This window comes from Arachis ipaensis, chromosome B4, assembly GCF_059453495.1.
Source record: "Arachis ipaensis isolate K30076 ecotype BB chromosome B4, ASM5945349v1, whole genome shotgun sequence".
Taxonomy (NCBI): Eukaryota; Viridiplantae; Streptophyta; class Magnoliopsida; order Fabales; family Fabaceae; genus Arachis; species Arachis ipaensis.
In genome coordinates this window covers 8,995,322-9,021,932 of record NC_142439.1, presented here as the reverse complement: position 1 = coordinate 9,021,932, position 26,611 = coordinate 8,995,322, and the positions used below count along the sequence as shown (strand labels likewise).

At 32.2% G+C, this 26,611-nt stretch overlaps 2 protein-coding genes across 2 annotated transcripts; one reads left to right on the top strand and one right to left on the bottom strand.

Moving 5' to 3' along the window:
* Positions 1-10,075: 10,075 nt before the first annotated feature.
* On the top strand, positions 10,076-12,887 carry LOC107638767 (uncharacterized). The gene is made up of 4 exons (XM_016342155.3): positions 10,076-10,445; positions 10,553-10,703; positions 10,816-10,971; positions 11,790-12,887. Exons 1-4 carry the CDS (start codon positions 10,258-10,260, stop codon positions 12,672-12,674), a joined length of 1,380 nt encoding a protein of 459 aa, XP_016197641.1. The 5' UTR covers positions 10,076-10,257; the 3' UTR covers positions 12,675-12,887.
* A 7,679-nt stretch (positions 12,888-20,566) lies between these two features.
* On the bottom strand, positions 20,567-21,560 carry LOC110270521 (uncharacterized). The gene is made up of 4 exons (XM_088483478.1): positions 21,517-21,560; positions 21,333-21,433; positions 21,150-21,210; positions 20,567-21,065 (listed from the first exon to the last, which is right to left on the bottom strand). Exons 1-4 carry the CDS (start codon positions 21,558-21,560, stop codon positions 20,567-20,569), a joined length of 705 nt encoding a protein of 234 aa, XP_088339604.1.
* Between the last annotated feature and the right edge of the window lie 5,051 nt (positions 21,561-26,611).

Below are 26,611 nucleotides of genomic sequence, written 5' to 3'. Positions count from 1 at the left end.
AGTATGTAAAATAGAAATTAATTTAATTTAAAATTAATATAATTATTTGCTTTACATTTTTATTTTTCATTTATTGCTCAATTTTTCTTTTCTGCCGTTGGCTTGCAGAACCACTAGTCCACTACCACATCTCTTCTCTAAATCATTTTATTTTTTAAAATAATTTTTATATTTTTAACACACTAAATTATTTCAATCCAACCAAATTCATAAAAATTGATGGAATTTGAATTTAATTATAATATAAATTTATGTGATTTACAAATCGATTGTTTATTAGTTGTTTTTACTTTCTAGCACTATATTTTGGCCAAAACTGTAACTTTTTTGGTGAAAATTAGTTATAATTATTATTTTTTTTTGGCTTAATTAGTTATAATTATTTAATGAATAGTGATCGTTCACTCTCTCAAGTTGGGCCTCAGCAACCTGGCCATGTATACACCTGCAAAGTAATTATCCTTCATTTTCACTTAATTTTACACAACAAATCTTCTCTTAGTTTGAGTTGCTTTAAGCCTTTAACCATTAGTTCACTCTCGTCCAAAAAAAAAACATTAGTTGACTCGTTTATTTATATAATGGTAGGGAGTATAAATTTTATATGTTGCATTCAGTAATTTATTGGCATGACAAATTTTGATGAATTAATTAATTTAATTTATTAGGTTAGAAAATATTATGAAAAATCGGAGAAAAAAAATTACAAGCTGAATTTTATAGTTATTCAATGTTTTTAAGATATAAATATAAAATTAAAGAAAAATATTTAAAAATTGTCCAAAAAATAAAAATACAAAAGAGTGACAATTCAATTGGTATTTTTTTAATTTTTAGAAAATACAAAAAAAAATTGTTTGAGACAAATGGTGTTTCTTTTGGCTTTTACTCTTTAAAGCTAAACAAATTTTGGGTCTATTTTGTGTGTAGTTTTGTTCGAAAAAGGGAAAACAGTATTCAAATGCAGTCTTCAGTGTGCTATCTTGTTGGAAAATAAAATAAATATTAGAAGAGAAATAAAAACAGTTTTGTTAGAGAAACTTTCGAATGTTATTATAGAGTAAGTGCAAACCGTTAGATTTAACATCAATAATTAAAGTTAAAACAAAAAAAGTCCCATATAAGTAAAGATTTTGGTAACTTGGCTAGAATCAATGAAATAAAAAAAAATGATTAACTATTAAAAGTAATGAGGTAAATTAAATTTATTTATTATTGTTATTATATATTTTTTTTTGTCATGGGTTGAACAAACAAATAAATCAATACTAATAAAATAAACTAATTCGCTAGTTTAACACAGGACTATTTTTACATCAGAAAAGTACTCAAAAAAATTTGATCGAATTCCTCCGTTATTCTGTTATTGTTGATGTGATGTCTTCAAGCATTTTCACTGTTTTATTTGCTAGCAGGTGCTTCCACTATTGTTCTATCTGGCCACAGATTTTGACGCTCTTGAACCCACCACATTCCACCTCTACTATAAATGGACCTTCAAAATCCGAAAAATTGCTGACATAGAAAAGGAAGGAAGACGCTGTCTGTGCCGCTGCTGGTTGGCTAACTCCAAACGTAAAACTGATTCTGTAGAAGAACCCGGTCTCCATGAAGGCGCCATGATTCTCAAATGATGACGCAGTCAAAGCACAAAATAGATGACAGTTACAACAAGTCCATTATCTTTTATTTCAAATTATCCTCAACGTGTACGTAATAGAATGAAAAATTAAAATACAATTATATTTAAACAATTATTTGTATTATTTTTTATTAATTTATTCAAAAACTAATTAAATTTTGAAACTAATTGGTATAAAATATTACAGATATAAAACTAAGAAAAATTTTTATTTATATAAGAACGAGCCTAAAAAATAATTATTTTATTTAATATATAATTAAGAATATTTCTTTCTTTACCAACAAGCTATAGTTCATATATTCACCTAAGAGTTGATAAAAAATAAAAAGAATACTTCTTTTTTTTATTAACATTTTTAACATTAATTATTTATTTTACATACAATATAGAAATAAATGAATATAATATTTATTGAGTAGACGCAGTTACTTAAAATTTTTTTTATTGTTATAGTATTTGAACCAAAGAAAAAAAAATATTATTTTAAGAAAAACTAATAATATATTTTTAATAATATTCTTAATACAAAATAATAAATTTTAAATATTTTTTTAAATAATATATATTAACTAAAATAATATAATTATCCCAAATAATATATTATAAATGTAGTAAAATGACATATTTCAATAAAAAAATTGTTAATAAAAAATTATATGAATTTTTGTTTCGCATAAAATAAAATTATTATATGTTTGTTTGTTTTTTACATTGTATATATGTTTTTTTAATTAATTAATATAATACAAAATTTTTTATCATTCTGTTCATATTTAATGTTTTAATTTTGTTTCTCACAAAATAAATAAATAAATATATATATATATATATATATATATATATATATATATATAACACAAAATTTTTTATCATTGTGTTTATATTTAATATTATAATTTTATTTCACATAAAATAAAATTTATTTAAATTTTAATATTATATACATAATATATATATAATACAAATTTTTTTATTATTGTGTTTATATTTAATATTATAATTTTATTTCACACAAAATAAAATTTATTTAAATTTTAATATTATATACATAATATATATTTAATATTATTTTTTTAAAATTCTAATATATCTTTTTTCCTAGATTTAGTACATGAATTTTTAACTTATTTTTATGTATTATTTATTTTAATTCTAAAATTCAATAACTTTTTTTTTACAGACATGTTGTTTTTAATATTTATATACTATTTTTTATTTTGAACTTCAGCCCAATATCTAAGACTTACAAAAAAAATCTAAAACTTGTAAAAAAATGATTAACCTGATTAATAGGTTAACTTTTTAAATTCAGACCATTCAAATAAAATATAATAAATGAAGAGTTCCATACTTAGCAAGGAGCATTTAAGGATGAGTCGTAAACGAGATATATATATTTATAAATAATTAAAATATAATTTTTAAAAATAATAAAAATATTAATAATTTAAATTGGACCAAATTCTTAAAAATGAATCTTTTCAAATAGGTGGAAACTCAGGTGCAGTCGACTTCATGTGAAGTTGATACTTAAGAGTAGTTAAATGATTTGACTGATTTGAGTATTTGACTAAATTTTCATCTAACGGCTCTCAAGTATCAACTTTATGTGAAGTCGACTTCACCTGAGTTTTTACCTTTCAAATAATAGAAAAGATAAACGATTTTAAATAATAAAAAAGATAAACTGTCCATTTTAAATAATAGGAAAGATGAACTGTCCATTTAAAATAAACACGTTAACATGTTTACTTTAAAAGCGCATAAGTGCACCCTTAAACTGCCCACTAATAATATGGTTAACTTTTTTTCGATTGAACAGAATAAACTTAAAAATCATCCAACCAATCAATCCATCTCCATTGAATTTTTCTGGAATAAAATTATTTAAATTATATTTTAAATTTTTAGATGCAACAAACGAAATTATACATATGAGATCTAATAGCAGCAACATTACCAAAATATGAAATCCTAATATTGGAAATGTCTACAGAAGTACAGATGGCTCCGTAAATCTGTTTATTCCAATTAATAAAATATAATATAAACAAAAATAAAAAATTCTAAATTATAAACCTTAAATAGTTAAATATTAAATTCAAAGTTTTAAATTCTATATCAACATAGCATCATTAAGCTAATCTAAAAGGTTCGAGTTTGACTACTATGTTTTTTATGAAAAAAAAAATTAAAAAAGCATAATAATAATAATAATAATAATAATAATAATAATAATAATAATAATAATAATGTGTTCTATATATACTACATATATTGTGGAAAAAAAAAAGAAAGACAAAATTAAAAATAAAAGAGGATAATAATAGACCTAAAAAGAAAAAGAAACATGAATTGGTCAAATCTAAATAACTATAAATACGAAAATATTATTGATTTTATTTGGTTTCATATATCCTAATACGAAAATATTTAATAATAAAAAAATTAATTAAAAATAGTCAGAATTTTTCTTGTTTAATATTATCGATCATAATAACCTATATATGATTGGATCTTCCATATCCCATTCTTCTTTTTCTTCGTTATTATAATCTTCCCAAATAGGTGGAGCAAAACGTAGCATCTTCTCTTTCACCGTTGAACATGTTTCGCCATTCATGAGTTCTTGTGTATTATAATTGAAGAATGCGCCATTAACAAAACCCTCAACCTTTTCTTGATCATCATCATAGATGTTACAAAGAGCCTCCATGTACTGTAAGGGCAACTTTTCCGTGGCTTGAACGTCGTGCGAGACACGACGGAACGAGTCACGGCAAAGAACTCTAGAAAAATCCAACAGCTTAAGTTCACTTTTAGTGGCGGTTGGAGATGGTGGTGAAGGAGGGTTTATTGCTTTTCTTAAACAGTGTTCTATTGGGTGGGTGGCGGCCGTCGTGGTAGGAACACGTGGCATCATCATCATTAGCATGAGAAGAATGATGATGAACTTTGATGAAGACATTGTGGAAGACTTGAAGAAGTTAAAAGTGTTCTTAAACAAGAATATTTGATAATTTTATTAGTATGAGAAACAATCAACTAAGTATGTGTGGTGTTAGTGACAATTGATGTTATTTATATACAATAATGTTGTTAAGTTTGATTTAAATTAGCATCTAATCTAATCTAATCTTATTTTTTTCAACAAATTATATAATTTAAATGACTGGAATGGATTAAATTTTAAATCTCATCTTAAATTTTATTTAATCTAATCAAAATAGTATTATATAAAATAAAATAAAAGATTACTATACAATTTGTTTAAGTTTAATTATCTCTCAATAATGTTACATACATAATTTAATAGGTATTTTTTTTTTACCGAAAATATGGAGACTCGAACCCACAACCTCTTAATTGAGTATGGAAAGACTATGTCATTTGAGCTATTGCTTCTTGACACATAATTTAATAGGTTCCTCCTATGTTTATTTATCTATTTTATTAATAATTCAAGTTATTAGCCTTATAAGTTACATGTCAAAAATGGATCAAACCAATTTAATTCAAATTAAACGGTTGAAATTGTATCAAATTGGATTGAATTTTAAAATTAAATTACATGCAATTAATTCAAATCAAACCGTAAAAAACTATACTAATCATATATCAAATAAATTGGCAATCAAAATTAGTTTTCAAACTAATTATATAAAAAAATCCAAAACCAAATTTGCAATAGCCTTATCAGAGAAAATAGGGTGTGTGAATAGGTCAATGCTAACGGCCTTTTTTTTTATTAATTAATTAATTATGAATTAAATACCGATAGATATAGTCCAAAAAAAAATCCCGATAGATTTACCAAAGTTTTTTTAAAATGAATTTTATTCAATAAGAAGAGAACCGCATAATGTACCATACTTCCGTGGTTATTGATTATCAATATAGTAGAAATTGTTGTGATAAGAATGAGACGTGGATGTCTATTCCTATGTGGAGCTTACTTTTTTAAGGAAGAATAATTTTAAATGTATGTTGAAATTAGACTTTCTATACATGTATAAATAGAGATCTATTGCCTCTCAGAAAAACACACTACAATCAATAAGAATTCTATCTCTTTCTATTTATATTGTCTATATACAAAATTCTTCCTCTCTTTCTTTCTTTCATATGTTAATACATATATATAAATATATAAGTATCATATCTTTTATATTGAGATAGTAATTGTGGTTAATATTGTTATCTAATTATATTTCTTTACTTTATGTTTGTTACCTCTTCCTTATTTATTTAGTTATTTTACAACACGTTATCAGCACGAAGCTCTAACGATATTTTAGGAAGACTTCAGGTAACAAATTTTTATTATGTTGAAGCTCTCTCATCTTGAATTCAATGCTCTTGATATATCTGAAAATAATTATTTATCATGAATATTAGATGCTGAAATCCATTTTGATTCAATGGATCTTGAAGATATAATTAAGGCTGAAAAATAATGCATCCCAGAAGGATAAAGCCAAGGCCATGATTTTCCTTCATCGTCATCTTGACGTATGATTGAAAAATGAATATTCCACATTAAAAGATCCTGCAGATCTGTGGAAAGACCTTGAATAAAGGTACTATCATGTGATACTTCCTCAAACCCGATATGTTAGAGAAAGTTTTCTCGACCTTCCATGCCTCGAATGTGCTCCTGCAGTAGCAATCGAGAAAAATGATTTAAAAAATATTCTAAGCTAATTTCTTGCTTTCTTGTTGCTGAACGCAACAATGAGTTGCTTTTAAGGAATCATGAAGCGCGCCCAATTGGCGCCGCCCCATTTCCTGAAGTAAATGCGGCAAACTACCCCAGAAGAGGTAAATGGCAAGGTTTTATTAACAAGAAAAATTATGGAAGGAAAATGAATTATGTTCAAAAGAGAGGATCTCACCAGAAGTGGGATAAAGAAAGAAATAATGGACAAAGTAAATCAATTGAGGATAAATGCTTTCGTTGTGGTGGAAAGAGCCATTGGTCACGTACCTGTCGTACCCCAAGGCACCTAATTGATCTTTATCAAGCATCCTTGAAAAGGGATAACAAAGGAAAGGAAATAATTTTTGTTTCAAATTATAAAAATTTCACCACTCATTATGATGTATCTGATTTCTTTGAGAATTTTAAAGGAAATATTGGCCATTTGATCAATGACGAAATTGTTTAATATGTGTGTTTGTTAAGTATTCATGTGAATAATTTTTACTGTGCATATACTTTTACTCATTTTATTATTATTATTATTATTTGTTTTTGAAGAAAAATGCCAAGGACATATTCCGAAGATATTTGCCTTGCGGATAGTGCAAGTTCGCACACTATTCTTAAAAGTGATATATATTTTACCCATCTTGTGCCAAAAGAAGAATATGTTAATACTATTATTGGCTCGGGCAATGTGATAGAAGGCTCCGGAAGAGCTATAATTTTGTTTCTTGGAGGAACAAAATTCATAATAAATAATGCACTATTATCTACCAAGTCTCGAAGAAACTTGTTGAGCTTTAAAGATATTCGCCGAAATGGATATCATATTGAGACTATGAATGAGGGAAATCATGAGTACTTTTGTATCACAACTCATGATTCAAATAAGAAAGTTATATTAGAAAAGTTGCCCTCACTTTCATCTGGGTTATATTATACCAAGATTAGTGCAATTGAATCACATGCTATTATTTATTATAATACAACTTATATTAGGCCAACTTCTGGTTTACAATGGCATGTGATTCAATTGCACTAATCTTAGTATAATACAACCCAGATGAAAGTGAGGGTAATTTTTCTAATATAACTTTCTTATTTGAATCATGATTTGTGATACATAAATACTCATGATTTCCCTCATTCATTGTCTCAACATGATATCCATTTCGGCAAATATCTTTGAAACTCAACAAGTTCCTCAGGGACTTGGTAGATAATAGTGCATTATTTATTATAAATTTTGTTCCTCCAGGAAACAAAATTATAGCTCTTCCGGAGCCTTCTATCACATTGCCTGAGCCAATAATAGTATTAACATATTCATCTTTTGGCACAAGATGGGTAAAATATATATTACTTTTAAGAATAGTGTGTGAACTCGCACTATCCGCAAGGCAAATATCTTTAGAATATGTCCTTACCATTTTTCTTCAAAAACAAATGATAATAATAATAAAATGAGTAGAAGTACATGCACAGTAAAATTATTCACGTAAATACTTAACAAACACATACATATAGCAAACTATTCCATCATTGATCAAATAGCCAATATTTTCTTCAGAATCCTTAAAGAAATTAGATACATTATAATGAGTGGTGGAATTTTCATAATTTGAAACAAAAATTGTTTCCTTTCCTTTGTCATCTTTTTTCAAGGATACTTGATAAATATCAACTAGGTGCCTTGGGGTACGACAGATACGTGACCAATAGCCATTTCCACCACAACGGAAGCATTTATCCTCAATTGATTTACTTTGTCCATTGTTTCTTTCTTTATCCCACTTCTGTGAGATCTTTTCTTATGAGCATAATTTCTTTTCCTTCCATATTTTTTCTTGTTATTAAAACCTTGCCATTTACCTCTTCTGGGGTAATTTGCCGCATTTACTTCAGGAAATGGGGAGCGCCATCTGGGCGCGCTTAATGATTTCTTAAGAGCAACTCATTGTTGCGTTTAGCAACAAGAAAGCAAGAAATTAGCTCAAAATATTTTTAAATTATTTTTCTCGATACTACTGCTATAGGAGCACTTTCGAAGCATGGAATGTCGAGAAAATTTTCTCTAACATATTGGGCTTGAGGAAGTATCACATAATTGTACCTTTCTTCAATGTCTTTCCACAGATCTGCAGGATCTTTTAACGTGGGATATTCATTTTTCAATCATACTTCAAGATGACGACAAAGGAAAATTATGGTTTTGGCTATATCCTTCTATGATATATTATTTTCAGCCTTAATGGTATCTCCAAGATCCATTGAATCAACATGGATTTTAACATCTAGTATCCATGATAAGTAATTATTTTCAGATATATCAAAAGCATTATATTCAAGATGGAAGAGATTCGACATAATAAAAATTTGTTACCTGAAGTCTTCCTAAAATTTCGTTAGAGTTTCGTGCTGATAACGTGTTGTAAAATAACTAAATAAATAAATAAGAAAGAGGTAACAAATATAGAATATGAAAATATAATTGGATAACTCTAGTAGTAATATTCACTAGATTTACTATATCAATATAATAGATATAATTAATATGTTTAATATATAAGAAAGAAAATAGTAAGAGAGAGAGTGTAAAAAATATTTGATATTCTTATTGTTATTGTTGTATCTTTCGTCAAGGACAAAACCTCTATTTATATACATACATAAGGTTATTTTATCAAACCTTATTAAATGTAGTTTCTCTTGAAAATTGATTCCTTCATTCTTGAGAAAGTTAGTCTACTCAATACTTACGTAGTCATCCACATTTTCACAACAAAGACAATATAATCTAGATGCTCTATCTCATTCTTGAGGATAACAAATATGTTGAGTAAAATTATCGACAAGCCACACAAAAGTCAAAGTGTCAAACAATAATGTTGGATACATAACTTTAAATTAGCAGCACGAGAAAGTAATAACAATGTAGAGAAATTTTTATTGGAAAACAAAATTAAATGAATTTCTTGTGGAATATAATTTTTCTAAAGAAAATTGAAACAAGATCTCATAATTTTTCTTTTCTTTTTTTTTGGCCCCTATTAATTTGTTTTTGGAAGTGAAACAATATCTCATTTTAGCGAGTGCCTTAAAATTGATAACTTCTCTTAATTTATAGCAAGTTTGTAGAAGTGTTTATGGATTGGATCGTACTCGCAGATCTGCAGTAAATATCTGTATCTGATTCAAAAATTATGAATATGATCCGATCGGATTAAAAATTGGATTGCGAATCTGTTCTGCATCTGCAGATCCGTAATTAAAAAAATAAATACATATGTTTGGTATTATATTCACTTATTTATATGTTTTAGTTAGTAGTTATTATTCATATATTGTATTATTTTATTTTTGTTATTTAGAAAAAGTTTGATTAAAAATATTTTAGGAATAATTAGGTTTAAAAGTGTGAAAAAAACATTTTTATTAAATTTTTTACATAGAAATATAATTAAATATAGAATGTTCAATTATGCGGATATACTCAATATTCGATTCGATTTGCAAATGTGCGGACCAAATCGAATCGGATCCAACACTAAAAAACACGAGTATCATATCCAATCCGATAAAAATTATGCAAATCGACTCGAATTTTCGACTATATTCAATCCGCGTACGCCCCTAGTTTATTCCATTCCTATTGTTTCTTCATTCCAAAAAAAATTATTTTAAATCAAATAATTAAAATGACCGAAAGTTAAATTAAAAATGTTAGCCGCTTTTAATTATTGAAAACGCAATTATTAAGTTAAAAAAAAAAGAAAAACAAATAGACAGAGGCGCGTTTGAGAAGAGCAATAACGAGAAAGAGATCGTCGACGTCCAAGTTTGAATCGAAGCGCCACCGGCTTCTGCCACTGCATCGTTAGGGTTTTGTTCAATCAGAAGAACAAAGATGGCGCTGAAGTTTCTGAACAAGAAGGGATGGCACACGGGCAGCCTCAGGAACATCGAGAACGTTTGGAAGGCAGAGCAGAAGCACGACGCCGAGCAGAAGAAGTTGGAAGAACTTCGAAAGCAGATCCACGAAGAGCGTGAGCGCAACGAGTTCCGCCTTCTTCAAGAGAAAGCTGGCCTCGTCCCGTAATTTTCCCCTATTCAATTCAATTCCTCCATTTTCAATTTCTTAGTTAGGGTTTGGGGTTAGAATTAGGATTTTATTGAACAATTTTTACTCATTTTGATTGCAGTGCTCAGGAGAGGTTAGATTTCTTGTACGATTCGGGGCTTTCGGTCGGAAGAAGTTCTAATAACGAAGGTTTCAAAGCACTTGAAGCTTTTCCCAAACCCGATGCTTCAGCTGATGCGCCTTCTTCTTCTGCCTCTGCTTCTGCTTCTAAGGTATTTTCATCTTAGCTTCGAATTTTTTTTCTGTTTTTTTGGGCAAAAGAGTATTTTTTTTCTCATTGGTTTTTGTTGTGAATTGATTTTGTGATTGATTGTCCTGTGGCAGCAACCTGGAGCTTTGTTTGAAGACAAACCGCAGTCTGCGAATGATTCTTGGAGGAAGCTCCACTCTGATCCTTTGCTTATGATTCGCCAGCGCGAGCAGGAGGCGCTTGCTAAGATCAAGAACAACCCTGTCAAGATGGCTATGATTAAAAAATCAGTAAGATTTCTTTTATTTTAAACCTCAAACTCAATAGAGTTCAAAATTTTACATAATTCAAAATCTTCCTAACTGGTAAGTGGTAACTCTGTTAATAACATCCATGTTCAGATTGATAGAACTTAGACTTAGGAGGTATGAGAATTTTGAGATCCCTTCATTAACTTGGTTTCTGGTAATTGTTACCCTTTACCTAGATCAAGCCAATGTATATATGTAAGTAGGTGAGAAGAGACAGATATTGGTGGATAAGACCTGTTACACTCAGTTCCATAAAATTTTCTAGAGGGTGGGGTGCCCGGTCTTAAGAAGTGCTGTGAATGCATTGGTGATTGTTTCACATATTGCAGAAACTGCTGACACACCAAAACCTTGTTACTTGGGAATCTTCCTTGTCCAATACAAAAGTCTTGTTATTACAAGAACTTCTCCCAGATCCACACTGGCAATACTATGCCCCCTACTATATGTGGTGCCTTCACCATGTGAACCATTGTTTGCAACCTGGTGCCCCTAGTAGACACCTCCATCCATGCAATTTGAGGCTATGGGTCATTTTCATGGTGATCCTGGCTTTAATTATATGAAATTGTGAATTGTTACTTTTTACTCACTTAGGCATTGGCCACCTTTCATTTTGTTAAATTTGTTTTCTTTAATTCACTGATCACATTACATATTTTGTATACATTTGTCAAATTGTGTTCGCCGAGTAGTTTTACAAAACAATTGCGTCGGTTCAGTTTTACCAAGACCTTTTTGTTTAACATCATTTCTAATTGATAGCTTATCCTAATCATGTATGGTAACATTGGTAGGTTGAAGAAACAGAACACAAGGAGAAAGGTCACAGCAAAAAGGAAAAGCGGAAGAAGCACCATTCTAGTAAATTAAAGCTTAAAAGACATTCTGATTCAGAAGACGACACTACTGAAAGGAGAAAAAGAAAGGCTGGTGATCGAGATTCCGACAGGAGGCATCACAAGTCTCTATCGGATTCAGAATATGATTCAAGTGAAGAAGAAAGCAAAAGAAGGAAGAGTCGTTTTGAAGACAAAAAGTACAAAGAAAAGATGGAATTTGATTCAAGTGAAGAAGAAAGAAGAAGGAAGAGTCATTATGAAGACAAAAAATACAGAGAAAGGTCACCCGATCACCATCATAGGGAAAGAAAAGACTGTAATGATGAAGCTGAAAGATCACCCAGCCACCATCAAAGGCACAGAAAAGACTATAATGGCAAACGTGATGACAAAAATTATAACAAGTCAGAAAGATATGCTTCAGAACGACAGTCCAATAGTGATGCCCCTGCTAAGAGAGTGAATAATGGGAGCTTTCCTGAACCAAGCTTAAATAGATCTGCTGCTACCTCACATGAACGTGAGTCTCACCATAGACGCAGATATGTAGCTCCTAAGCTTTCAGAAGAAGAGCGGGCTGCCAAGCTTAAGCAGATGCAATTGGCTGCTGAGTTGCATGAAGAGCAGAGATGGAAACGCATAAAGAAGGCCGAAGAGACTGATGCCCGGGAAGCAACCCAAAACAAAAATTCAGGTGGAAGGAATTTCTTGGATGATGCTCAGAAAAGTGTATATGGTGCTGCCGAGGGAGGGAGTAAGTCAATAGCTGAAAGTGTTCGTCGTCGCACACATTATTCTCAAGGCAGGTCTGGGGGTGAAGGAAATGCATTTCGACGGTAATCAAGGGGCGATCCAGTGGTTGTTTTATTACTAATTGTGTTATCTAGGTTTAGATCCCCACCATTGCATGTGCTTTCTTCCCTGTAACCCTGTTTAATATCAGTGGAATAACATATCAAGAATTTGTAGTTCATCTCACCTGATTTGAGATGTCCAGTGTTCCTATAAGGTTTTTGTGGTATTTTATTTATCCATGGAGAAATGTTTTCTATATCTTTATGTTCTCGCCCTTACTCATACATTGAGCTGACCTAAACTTCACCATTAGACTTGGTCTGAGAGCCAGTTGAATTGGTTGGTGCATCAGAAACTGTGAATACATTGTAACACAACTTGTTTTGGTTTCTAAACTTGCACAAAGTTGCAGAGAAAACACTGTACTCTGTGGATCAAAATCATGGTGGGTTCATCATAAATGTAATCCTTTGATTGAAATCAACCTGAAGGCGAATGATTGTGTCTCCCAAAAGTATCAAAACACTACCATGTTGAAAATATCAGTGCCTAAAGTCATCCACAAGGAGTCTATAGAAAAAGTAGCTGCTGCTCAATTGCTATTATCTCTGTAGTCACACTCAACCAGAGAATTGTCTTCTTTTCTGGCATCATAAAATGAATATTAGTACTAGTTATTTAGTTCTCCATTAAATTTTAGAGAAGTACAGTTGTACTACACTAGCTGTTATGTCTCATGTTAGTTGGTATATATATGGTTAAAATAGATTTAATAACTTCCCATCTTCCTTTTGTTTTGGATGAAAATATCCCTCTTCTTTTGATCCAATTCCTATCATTTTATTCACCTATTTAACATGAGAGAACATGACAAAGTAACTTTTGATTAGGAAAGATAATTATGATATGACCCAAAAATGAAAATTGTACTCACTACTTCTTTAAAAGCTCTTAATAAAGGTATATTTTCATTAAAAGCCTCAATTAAGAAGCCATAAAACTAACAGCAAATCAATTAAGTAGTAGGCAAGGCAAATTCATTATCTTGCCGGTTGGGTTGTTATTAATCTGTATAATTAATGATAGTTATGTAAAGCTTCCTCCTTAATTACTATTGTTCTGCTGGTACATCATCCTACATACAGTTGCATGTCACTCTCACTAGTTTTGACAATGCCACCTTAACCAAATTAATCATGCAACTCATTAATCAATCATGAATTAATAATCCATTTTACCTATTCAACTGGTAATTGTGATTAGACGACTTGCCAAATACACTTATTGCCGACACCAATACTCCTTTTTCCTTTATATCATTCTCATGGCACCAAGTAGTGCACAAAATGTGATTGTCACATGAAACAAGTGGTTATGTGATATGTCTGGCCTTTTCATTACTTTTCCACAATGTAGGGATAACATAACACTAATGACAAGTCACTAAGTTAATAGGGAAATTTTGCTCACAAATGGCAATTATATATTTATATCAACATATGATATAATTAACTAATTACTAGTATACAAGTAAAATTGAATTTCAATTGTTCTAGTGTGGAGTGTGATATTAAACCTTTTTTCTCTTTTTGAATTGACTACTTTCACTCAGGTTTTATTATTAGAATTTTAGTTAGTTCTATCTGGTTTAATTGAAGTGTTATGAAAAGAGTCTTGGTCTTTCAAGTTTCAATAACCTAGTTGAATGTAATATTAACTAATAAATAAAATGAAATGTTATGTAAATGGAAAATAAATTAAAAAGTCAAATATAAAAAGACGTTTATATTAATGTACATATAAATAATCACTTTTTATGGTCACAAAAAAAAAAAAACACTTTTTATACATCAATTTGAAATATTTGAATCAAATCCAAATCATCTAAAGCTAAAATAATTGCAAAATAAGAAATTGAACAAAGAACTATAATATGTACAAATATTATTAAAATAATTTAAAGATATTTAATTTTCACTATTTCACTTTATAACAACACTTATTTAATACATCCATTTTTTAAAAGATGTAATAATAATAATAATAATAATAATAATAATAATAATAATAATAATAATAATAATAATAATAATAATAATAATCAAAAAAATTATGTTCACCTATTCTTTTCTGATCACACATTTGCAAGTTTGGATTATATATTTATATGTCATAACTCATTATTAACTAACTAGAACCAGATTTGCGCATTGTGCGGACTCAAATAAATGATAAAATTAATTAATAAATATTATTTTATTACATAATTATAAATACACAAAAAAAAAATTCAAAAGTATACTTTTTTAAAATCATGAAAGTTTAATTATATGAAAATATATATTATAAATATATGAACATTCAATGATTCTATGTATAATTATTTGTATAATCTCTAAAGGTTATTTTTACTAAATTCTATTTTAAAGATTCAAGCTTTACATTTTTATATTATCAACTATTTTAATAAGGATAAATATATTTTATTTTTCATTATATAAACATAAAATAACAATGACTACTTGAATGAATTTAAAAATTAATTTTTTAAGCTAACTATTACTACTTCTAAGAATTTTATAAATGTGACTTATTTTTTAAGTATCTTTGTTAATAACTTTATATAATATTTTTTTATTCTCTTATATTTTAACTATCACTTATCACAATTTAACGTTATAAAAATTAAATACAAGCTAAGTTGTAATTTTATCTAATATTATTATGATTATTTCTATTTTTAATTTAGAAAACTATTAAAGTAAATACCAAAAAGTTTAAAATTTAATATATTTTACGGAAAAGCTCTATGGCTTGTATGCTTTACAAGTTCATTAAACAATAAAATCAAAATATGCGCTGCTTCAGGTACGTTGATTACACGCGCTATATAACATCGCGCGTATATCTAACTACCAGATTTAAAATATTTCTTTCCTTTTTCGTTTTCGTTATTTTGAGATTTCGTTGTTCTTCTTCTCGCGCGTCTTCCCTCCTTCTTCTCCATCGTTCTTTTCCTCTCCTTTTCTCACTAGCATCTTCTTCGTTTAGGTTACCTTTTTCTCTCTCTGCAACTCGAGCTTCGTTTTCTATTTTTGATTTGTTGTTTTCTGAAATCAAAGTTTGATCTCGTTTTGAAGATAATGGATCATTCAACCTCAGATTCTCAGCTGAATGCAGGCGAAGTGGATTATGAGTCAGAATCTAACGAAGTTCCTGAGGTTTGATTTACATAGGATTAGTATGAATTTTCTTTCAGTAATTTGTATAGCATTGTGTAGTTAAAAAATTGCTGAACATTGACTGTGAAAGTAACACGTTTACCTGAATCTCTCGATTCAATGTATTAGTTGTGATTAATTACCTGGAATTTGTAGCAGACGCTCGGGTGTAGATCAATTCTTGTTTGGGTGTATTTTAGCTAGAAGTGTGGGTGTATCTACACTTTACTGGTTTTTTGTTATTTTAATTGACTTGTTGTTGTTCAGGTGTATTATATCAGACATGATTGGGTGTATTTTTAGTTTTTGAGATGGTGTATTCTGCAGCCTGTGTATTTACAGTTTATGGCTTTAAAAGTCATTCTGTAGTTGAGTTGTTGCGGTTCGGGTGTATCGTATTAGACATGATTGGGTGTATTTGAATCATATCTATGGGTGTATTCACAATTCTGACACGGTGTATTTTGCAGCCTCTCTCGGTTGTTGATGACGAGCTTGTTCCAAAGGTCGGAATGACCTTTACCACCCTTGAAGATGCTGGAAAATTTTACAGGAACTACGCCAAGTCTGTAGGTTTCTCTACAAGAGTTCGGTGCACAAATAGGAAGGGAAACGAGATTAAGAACCAACTGATTACATGTAGCAGAGAGGGAAAATGGAAATCTAAAATATCTCCGACCGAGAAGACCAATCCGACAGCCGGTCTAAACTGTCCTGCAAGAATTTATATACACACATTGAAGGATGTCGGTGCTTAGATCATTTCAAAGGTTGTGCTGGATCATTCACACCCCTGCTGTCCAAGCAAAGCAGAGATGCTCAAACAGCACAGGGAACTAAGCATGTCCATTCGTCGTACGATAGAGAACAACGAGGAGGCCGGTATCAGACCAAGCAAAACCTACCAATCATTTGTTGCTGCTGCCGGTGGTCACCGCGAGTTAAATTTTATCGTAAAGGACGTGAGGAATTACATTACCAGGGAAGTGCGGAATGTTTCCGAACAAGAATATGCAAAGGAATTCGGGAAATATTTGTTAAGAATGAAAGAGAAGAATCCGAATTTCTTTTTTGAGCTCCAACTCGAAGAGGATCAATCGATTAAGCTGGCTTTTTGGGCCGATGCAAGAAGCAGAGCCACCTTTGAGTATTTCGGAGACGTCATTTCATTCGACACCACCTACCATACAAACAGGTAACAAACTGCCCCTGTTTATGATGCTAAATTAATTTATTTTTACTAATCCGCATCAGAGGTGTATATTGGCTGTTTCATTGGGTATATGCTAACTAATGATTTTGCATTCTGGACCATGGTAATTTGTTTCAGGTATAATTTGGTCTGTGGTTCTTTTGTCGGGGTGAATCACCACGGTCAGTCAACACTTCTCGGATGCTCTTTGATAAAGAACGAAGAAATTGAATCATTCAAATGGTTATTTCAAAGCTGGCTTCGTTGCATGGGAGGAAACGCTCCGAAAGGGTTTCTCATCGATCAGTGCGCATCCATGAAAAGGGCTTTAGAGGCCTGTATGCCAACAACAGTTCACCGCTGGTGTATTTGGCACATCATGAAGGAGATTCCAAGCAAATTAAACGGGTACAAGGGACATGCCGATATCGAACAAGAAATGAGCCAAGTTGTTTGGAACTCTCATAGCAAAGACTCATTCGATAGGAATTGGAACGATTTTCTGCTGAATTTTGGTCTTGCGGACAACAAGTGACTTTCAGGTAATGTCTTTTTAAAATCTGCAGCAGAGGTGTAAATTGTATGTCCCCTCGGGTGTATTTACAGCCTGTGTTTGGGTGTATTATGCAGATCTGTACGAAGACCGTCACATATGGGTTCCTATCTATCTGGATCACCACTTCTGGGCAGGAATGAGAAGCACACAAAGGAGCGAGAGCATGCATTCATTTTTTAACAAGTATATCACCCGGAACAGCTCGCTTATTCAGTTCGTCAAACAATACGATAATTGCCTCGGAAGCAGGGAGCAAGCAGAGAGAGAATCAGATGCTGCAGATTTTCATATGCTCATACCGTGTGCAACCAAATCCTGCATTGAAGCTCAGTTTCAAGATGCGTACACTCACGCAAAGTTTAGGGAAGTCCAAGCGCAATTCAGAGGAAAGGCGAATTGCATCACCAGATTAAAGAATTCCGCTCTAGGCTATTCAGTATACGACGTCGGAGAACAAGTTTCCAGCTCAATATTCAACAAGTTCGTGGTTACTTACGACTCAGTGGCAGCCGAGGTAAAATGCCAATGCTTATTATTCGAGTCGAGAGGGATACTGTGCCGTCACGCACTAAGCGTGTTAAGCTTTGAACCAGTAAGCCAAGTGTCACCGAGATACATACTGGAACGATGGAGCAAGAAGGTAAAGAGGCGACACACACACATCAAGAGCAGCCACGACGAGCCACTAATGGAGCCAAGAAGCAAGAGGTTCGACCAATTGGTTTTTCGTTCGCAAAATATCTGCGAATTTGCCTCCGAATCGGAGGAGCTGACTGCAATTCTGCACCGTACGTACGATAACGTCATGGCCGAGATGGAATCATTAAAAGCCAAAAGGAAGGAGACATCTTCTTTATCCCACGAAGACGCCAATTTGGAATCCGTTAACGAGCTTCAAAGCCCGCCAAGGATTCGAACAAGAGGACGTCCAAAAAACAGGCTAGGTTCAAAGCTGGAGAAACAGATCGCAAATGCCACAAAGAAGAAGAAGACGAAAGTTTTAAGCGAGGTAAAAGTACTGTTCTTTAAATTTGTGGCGATTGAGTTTATTTTTCTCGTTAATAGTTTAGGTAATGTGTGTGTGTTATATTTCAGATAAACCTGTTTGATGCTGCATCAGCAGCGCATTCAAATTGCAGCCAATATCAAGGACACGTTATGAGTTATCAGTTCAAGGTACCAGCAGCAGGGGATAACTCGTTGGGTGTATAGTTTTACAGAATATGGGTGTAAAAGCACCGTTATTTTGGGTGTATTTTTGTTCATTGACAATTTACATATAGACACATATATAGATTCATATAGAACAAAAGCTCTAAAAATTCGCAGGTTATGGGTGTATATTTGATTTGATGTTTTTCTTCATATTTTAGTACATGTAATTCATACATTTTGAATACAACACAGACAGTTTGGGTGTATATTTTATGCAATCTTGGGTGTATTATTAGACCTGCGTTGGGTGTAACAGTTTATAATTTGCGTTTATATATGCCTTGATTTTTTCCTTCATATTTTACCACCTGTAATACAGCTTTTGAATACATCACAGACAGTTTACCAGCACAGATAGTTTAACTATGGGAAAAAATATACATGGAATAGAAGTTGTTGATAAATGGCAAATATTTACATCATTTGTTCAATTTACAAACTACCAAGCAGTTGGATTACCCAGTTTCTATATCAGCAGAATTAATCTGACAAAACGGACTTAATAATACAGAGGATGGCTTCGACAGCCTTATAGCACTACTCTCTCTAATTGCCCGATCTCTCTGTGTATTCATCTCACTGAATAGTATCCGGGAAGCGTACTCCACTCTATAGTGGTCCACCTCCTCCTACAATTAAAAAGTATATTCTGTTTAAACAGCAATATTAATTCAGTAAAGTAATACAGAGTTATATGGTTCTAAAGACAGTTACCTGTGGCCAATTATCCCATTGATACTTCCCCTTTTTGATGTTTTCCGGCTCAATTAACTCCATCCACTTCATAACGTACACAGCGCAGTCATAGCTGAAAACGAAGAAAATAAATTACAAATCTCATTTACAAAAGTTTAATGTTCAGAGTCACAAATTTATACCTTATTTTTTGGCCTGATATTTTAACATATGGTGATTTAATTTCCTTCTCCCTCTCCCCTTTCTGCAGAGGTTCCCCGCCGGCATATGTTATCAATCTTGAAAATACGTATCCCTTAAATACAAAAACAAATCAGTAATACACCCGAATGAATGGACAAGATACACCCAACTGAATGGACAATATACACCCATCAGAACTAAAGAAATAGACCTATCTATTAAAGTAAAGAAGACAGAGGCAACTTACAGTGAATTTATTAATGGCCTTTCTCTCATCGGTGGGAGCTTTTTTGTGTAGCGGGTCAAGTATTTGACATTTCCGCTTTCTTGTATTTATCAGCCATAACCACTAATGCCCCGAGTAGCAGACAGGGGCAAAAATCTGAAGGATTGCAACACGTGAACAGTGTGTTATTTTATTTTGCAAATAAGTAAATAAGCATACTAACAAATTTAGCAAACGAAAACTTACATATGGGTGTGAAGTCAATTTTTTCTATCTATGAAGGGAATGAAACTCGGGTAGGCTTCCACCCTGAATTCCTTTTTCGTTTTCGGTGATACGAATTCCCCGTTTGGGTGATCCGAAAGTGCCATGCACTGCAAGAATTGCGAAACAAGAAATGAAATACTAAACTTACACCCAATGGAACGTAAAAAATACACCCAAATCAATACAGAAAATACACCCAAAGTTCGGAGAAGTAACACTTACCACAATATCGGGGGGGAGACAGTATATTTGTTCTTTAAACCTCTTTTCATTTTTGTTGTTGAGGATGAGGCAGATGGCAGATACAATCTAGAAATATATGCCAAAATCAATTTTACATTAATAAGCATTGTAATTGACTTTGGTGTAAAAAGATTAATGTTATTCTAATATTACCTGAGATTCTATATCACTTTTTGCCTGGAGGGAGGCAAGGTGCATTCTCATCAAAATGTATTCTCCTTGGCCAATCAGAGTGCACATTTCCTCATACTCGTTAGTATTGCCATCTGCATCTTCCTTCAGTCTCGTCCCCCAGATGTAGCACTTTTGTTTCATATCATCCGTAATCTGATATAATCCCCCAGGAGTTTCAAACTTTGCAGAACTTTCTCCCCCAGTCTCCCTCTGAATTTGTGGACTTGTGTTTTTTCCCTTTGCCGCGCTGCTTGCTATTCTTTGGACCAAACTGTCCAATTGTTCTATCAAATTCGCAGCTTCTGGAGATTTTTCCCTTTCTGTCTCCTGCGTTGACGCCCCCTCCTGGCTTGAATCAGTCAATCCAAGGCTGAATGATGGCACCCCTGGATCTGTTTTAGGAACATAGGATGCTGTCCGTGCCATCATCAACAGGGCAGTAGCGTCTTCTGCGTCTGGATGACTGCGTCATCATGTATAAGAATAAGAATAAGAATAAGAATATACGGATGATAAGCAAAGATTGATTTTAGTCTGATGAACTTACATTTTAGTTGGAGCTGGGGGAACCGTGGGTGTGGTCTCTTGAAGTTGTTTGGGGGTTTCAGGAATGTTGCACAGTTACAAAAAAATAATCACGGCGTAAAAAAAACTAATCAGGAACAATATACACCCAAACTGTTAGCTAATATACACCCAAACTCTAAACAAATATACACTCAATACTATTTCTTACGTTTCTGTAGTCCTTCAATCTGTAGCATAGGGGTTGGTTCAAAATCTGTCTCAATGGTTGTTTGGGATGCCGGCACAAAAGCCTGAATCGGGACTGTAAACAAGAAGAAAAATGAAAGGTTAACAACGCCTTTGAAAATAATAAGGTTATAAGGTTGAAATATTATTGGAAAACTCACATTGCAAGCGCTTCCGACGGTGTCTGTTCCCTCACAACCATCATATTCGAATCAGACGGACTCAACCTAAAATACACCCAAAGAAATTCAAGAAATACACCCGAACAATTCAAAAAGAAGACAGGCTTTGTTTTTTTGAGAACTTACATACTTTGCTTTTTGCTTTTTTTTCCTGCCTTTTTTTTCTTGAATAAAATAATAAAGGGCTTTTTTTTCTAAAAAAAATATATACAGAATTAGAAGTAGAAGGGTAATAGAAGAACAAAAGTAACGGTTATTTGAAAGAGAAATTACATGCTCTGTGACGGCTGGTTTACACTACTCTGTTCTGTGCGTCCTTGAGAGGAAGGAGCATCACTTCCCAAGTTCACAGCCGGTATTCTAAAACAGATTTGATGTTATTCAGACAAAATAAGATACAGGTATAAAATGCACCCAAATGAATGCACAAGATACAACCAACCGAATGGACAATATACACCCAACACAACAAACTTAATATCCCAACTTATTAAACAACATACACCCAACTTGATCCACAAAATACACCCAAATGGTTCCACAAAATATACCCAAATCATGATAACAAGATTTTATTAAATAATAAAGCTTCTTACGTTTCAGACGACACATAGCGACCTTCTGTCGATCGCAGGTCAGCTTGGTTCTCCCTGCAAAACAAGAAACAATTATTAGCATACAAAACACACCAAAATATGAAATAGACAGCCCAGCAAGACATACCCCTCTGCAGCAGATTTATCAACATTTTGCCCTAGCCATTCATCTAGTTCGTCACTTGATATTTCATATGTCTCACTACATTCATAAAAGAAGACGTTAACAAAAATAATTACGATGATAGACGGTAATATAGCTTACGAGGTACTGTACCCGTCAAAGTATTGATCTTCTTTAGGAGGTGAATCCTCCACGACAACTTTTTTCTTTTTTGGTTGTGTTCTGGGTGGAAAAAAAAGAGTACCAATCAGAAATAAGAAATTAATTTTATCACAGAATAGTCGTCTAATCTAATTATATGCAAAGAAGTGCTTACTTTTTTGGTGTTGTTTTTGTTTTTTTCTTTTTCTTCTCCTTCTCTGCAGGTGATGATTCTTCGCTCCTATAAGTTAATAATAGACACTTCAGTTAATACACGAAATCTTTATAATGAAGCCAAAAGAAAGGAGTAATAATTTCAGGACACTACTCATCACTTGGTTCAGATTCAGATTCTGAATCAGAATCTGACTCCTCTTGCCTCTGCTTTCTTTTTCTGGAGTCCATTCTGGAAGGCAAACAATGATTATTTAGAACATACTAAAAATACACCCAACGTGATCAACAAAATACACCCAACTCGAAAAAGAAATTACACCCAAGTATGGTACTTATTTTTTCCCCTTTTTGCTGGGGTGTTTTCTTACTGAATCCTCTGAGTCTTGTTCAATCTCAGACTCAGAGGTAGAAGTGTCACTATCAGTAGCTGTTTCTGTCTCCGAAGACGATGTTGGACTCGCCTTCCTTTTTTTTGTTTTTTTGATTTCTTGTTTTTTTTCTTTTTTTTCTTTTTTTTTTTCATTTTTTCTCTTGCTCTTGTCTCCGCCATCTTCACAATCCCCTGAAACATGAGATATTTTAGCTAGCAGCATTCAGGTAAATAAAATACAACCAACATATTATGTTTACTTACCAAAATTTTCTCTCTTTCTGCAGTCATTCTTTCCACCAACTGCTCCTTAGTCCAGTTCGCAATCCAAGGCTTTGGTGGTCTTTCAACCCTCTTCTTGCCTTTGTTTTCTGAAAGATGAAAGTATATTATCATCAGGGCAAAGAGGCAGCCATCAATTGCCTTCTTCTTCTTCTCCTGGTAGTCTGTGATGCTCTTGATTATGAAGGTCAAAACATGTCTCCCCAGTTTCTCTCCGATATGCCGTCCATCTTAAAAATTGGGGCCATGTGCACGGGTGATATTTTGTTTATCGTCGTTGGCAAAAGGAACGCCATCTGTATGTAGAGGATGAATATCCTCTTGAACATCAGGCGTTCCTCTTCGCTGCCAACGCCGATTTCCATCATTTCATCGGTAAGACTTTTGAGGGTCTTACCCTGGAATCTTCTATAAATTATTTTGTCCTCGTCAGAAAGTTGCTTATACTCAACTCTCTCAGGAAACAAATTTCCTACAAAAAGGAAAACAACAAAGTATCAAAATTAGTTCAAACACACCCAAGCATCAACCTTAAATACACCCAAGCATGAACTTAATATACACCTATAATTTTGAGCTAGTTACCTGTTGCATTGATGCCAAGCGCATCACCTATTGTCTTTGGTGTTATTTGGAAAGAACCATATCCTGTCTTCAGTTTGTTCTCCCCAAGTTTGAAGTTGTTTGCCAGTTCCCTTAAGAGTTGGTGATCCACCCTTAGTGGTGGGATGTGCATCAACCCTCCAAATCCGAGATCCCTGACAATTGCCTTCTTCTCCTCAGTCATGTTTCTGAACTTATCACTCAGGAGATGTGTGGCACACTTAAGGTCCTTTGTTTGGTTTCTTGCTGCCATTTTGTCTGAAACGAAAAATACACCCAAAGACATCAGTAATATACACCCATATATATGAGTCAGATACACCCATTAATACCAGTAAGATACACCCATAGATATGATTCAGATACACTCATTGATAACAGTGAGATACACCCATAGATATGATTCAGATAAATCCATATATATCAGTCAGGTATCACTCAAACATGCTTCAATATCAAATTAATTGAGATATTACTAAGATACATGCATATATGAGTCAGATACACCCATTGATAACAGTAAGATACACCTATATGTAAGAATCAGATACACCCATTGATAACAGTGAGATACACCCATTGATATTATTCAGATACATTCATATATATCAGTCAGATATCAGTCAAACATGCTTCAATATCAAGCCACATTACAAGTTCAAGCAGTATTCACCCCCCAATCTACGGAATAAACCCCCAAAAATCAACAACAATAGCAGGAGAACTTATTATAAGAACGTAGAACGACGTAGAACTTAGAAGAAAAACGTAGAACTTGGAAGAACGACGTAGAACTTAGAACAGTGTAACAAAGAAGCAACAATAATAGTAAACCCTAGAAGAACGACGTAGAAGAAAAGTAAAATATACAGTAATCTTAATGAACTTACGTTGAGTGTTGTTGCTTTGTTTTCTCTTCAGATTCTTCACGGAGAGTTTGATGTTGTTTTGATGGAGGTTTCGAACAACGATTTGTATATTTTGAACTTTGATTTTTTCTCGAAAATGGGAGCGTTTCCTTGTTTTCGAAGCGTTTTGAGAAGTGGAAGAAGTGGAAGAAGTGGAAGAGTCTACCATACGTAACCGTTTGTGTTGAGCGCGTGATTTTGACGCGCCATGTTATGTTTCTTTATGCGCATGTCTTCGATTTAGGCTGGGCCAACTTGGATGCTTGTAAACTTGTATGTGTAGCAAGCCCGTATATTTTATTGATATAAAGTTGGATACATGTTAATGCTCAATCCCTAATAAAAATGTAATTATTTTTTATAGTGCAAGTCAAGGAAATAAAATTTTATAACAATCTACTCCAAAGATTGCCTCTAATATGTGTATGCATGCAAATCATGTATTTTATAAAATACGAATTAAATAATTAAGAAGATATTTAACATTATTAAGAGGATATTTTAGTTATAGGAAGTCACCTTACTCATTATTATAAGGGTAAAGTACTAAATTGGTCCTCTAGATTTGGACGTAATTCTGTTTTGGTCCTTAAGGTTTAAAGTGTTCTATTTGAATTCAAAAAAATTTCATTTAGCATCAATTTAGTCCCACAGTGATATCAAAATTAAATAATTAACAAAATGTCCTACATAACAACAGTTCAAGAACAAAATCGATAATCTGGAGAACAAGTACAAGCTCCAGAGGCACAAAATCAACCATTGATGCATCAATACATTTATTTATCATTTTCTTTAGTTTTATAGAAAATATTTTATTTATATTATAAAAAAATAATAAATAAATGTATTGATGTATCAATGGTTGATTTTATACCTCTTGAGCTTGTACTTATTCTCCAGATTATCGATTTTGTTCTTGTACTATTGTTATGTAGGACATTTTGTTAATTATTTAATTTTGACCTCACCGTGGGACTAAATTGATGCTAAATGAAATTTTTTTGGATTCAAATATAACACTTTAAACTTTAAGGACCAAAACAGAATTACGCCTAAACCTAGGGGACCAATTTAGTACTTTACCCTTATTATAAAGATGATTATAAAATATGAATTGAATAATTAAGAGGACATTTAGCATTATTAAGAGGAGAATTTAGTTGAAATGACCACTTTGCTAATTATTGTGGGAACCATTACAAGATTAACGTTAAAATGAGAGATATGCTTAATTTTATAATAAAATGACATCTATAATAATATGTTAACATAACAAAATTATAAGTAATTTATGGTTATTATTTGAATATAGAACAATTTTTATATCAACTTTTATATATAATATAAACTAGATTTAGACCCGTATATTGTGCAAAAAATTAACGTTCTAAACTTTTTGTACAAATCTTTTAAATAACTAAAATGATAATAGAGGAATTTTTATAGTTAGTTATAAAACAATTTACATAACTTTTTTTTTGTGTCTAAATATGGAAAGAAACAAAGCATACACTATTCTATATCCGAGCGGATGATTTGCTGGAGATCAACACAAGACTCAGACCAAATAACATGATTAGAATTACTCTTGTCACCATATTTAGCCATCCAATCCGCAGCTCTATTTGCTTCTCGAGACACCCATTCAACGTGAACAAGCTAAGGATGAGATAAAAGCTCCTGAATCTTATGAACCAAATCTGTTACTTCAGATGAATACCCACTTATAAGCTCATGCATGATGGGCAGAATGTCAAGGCAATCCGTTTCACATATAATATCCCTCAAACCGCAATCCCAAGCTAAAACTAGCCCCCTACAAGCAGCAAATAATTCACATCTGATGATAGACCAAGGGGGAATGCTTCCA

Bases quoted from the DNA above. Each gene is read 5' to 3' on its own strand.
- LOC107638767 (XM_016342155.3), top strand. From the start codon at position 10,258: ATGGCGCTGAAGTTTCTGAACAAGAAGGGATGGCACACGGGCAGCCTC. The intron at 10,446-10,552 runs GTAATTTTCCCC...TTTTGATTGCAG, and splicing joins GAGAAAGCTGGCCTCGTCCC to TGCTCAGGAGAGGTTAGATT. The intron at 10,704-10,815 runs GTATTTTCATCT...GTCCTGTGGCAG, and splicing joins CCTCTGCTTCTGCTTCTAAG to CAACCTGGAGCTTTGTTTGA.
- LOC110270521 (XM_088483478.1), bottom strand. From the start codon at position 21,560: ATGATGGTTGTGAGGGAACAGACACCGTCGGAAGCGCTTGCAAT. The intron at 21,434-21,516 runs GTGAGTTTTCCA...CTTCTTGTTTAC, and splicing joins CCGTCGGAAGCGCTTGCAAT to AGTCCCGATTCAGGCTTTTG. The intron at 21,211-21,332 runs AATAGTATTGAG...TGTGCAACATTC, and splicing joins AGGACTACAGAAACGTAAGA to CTGAAACCCCCAAACAACTT.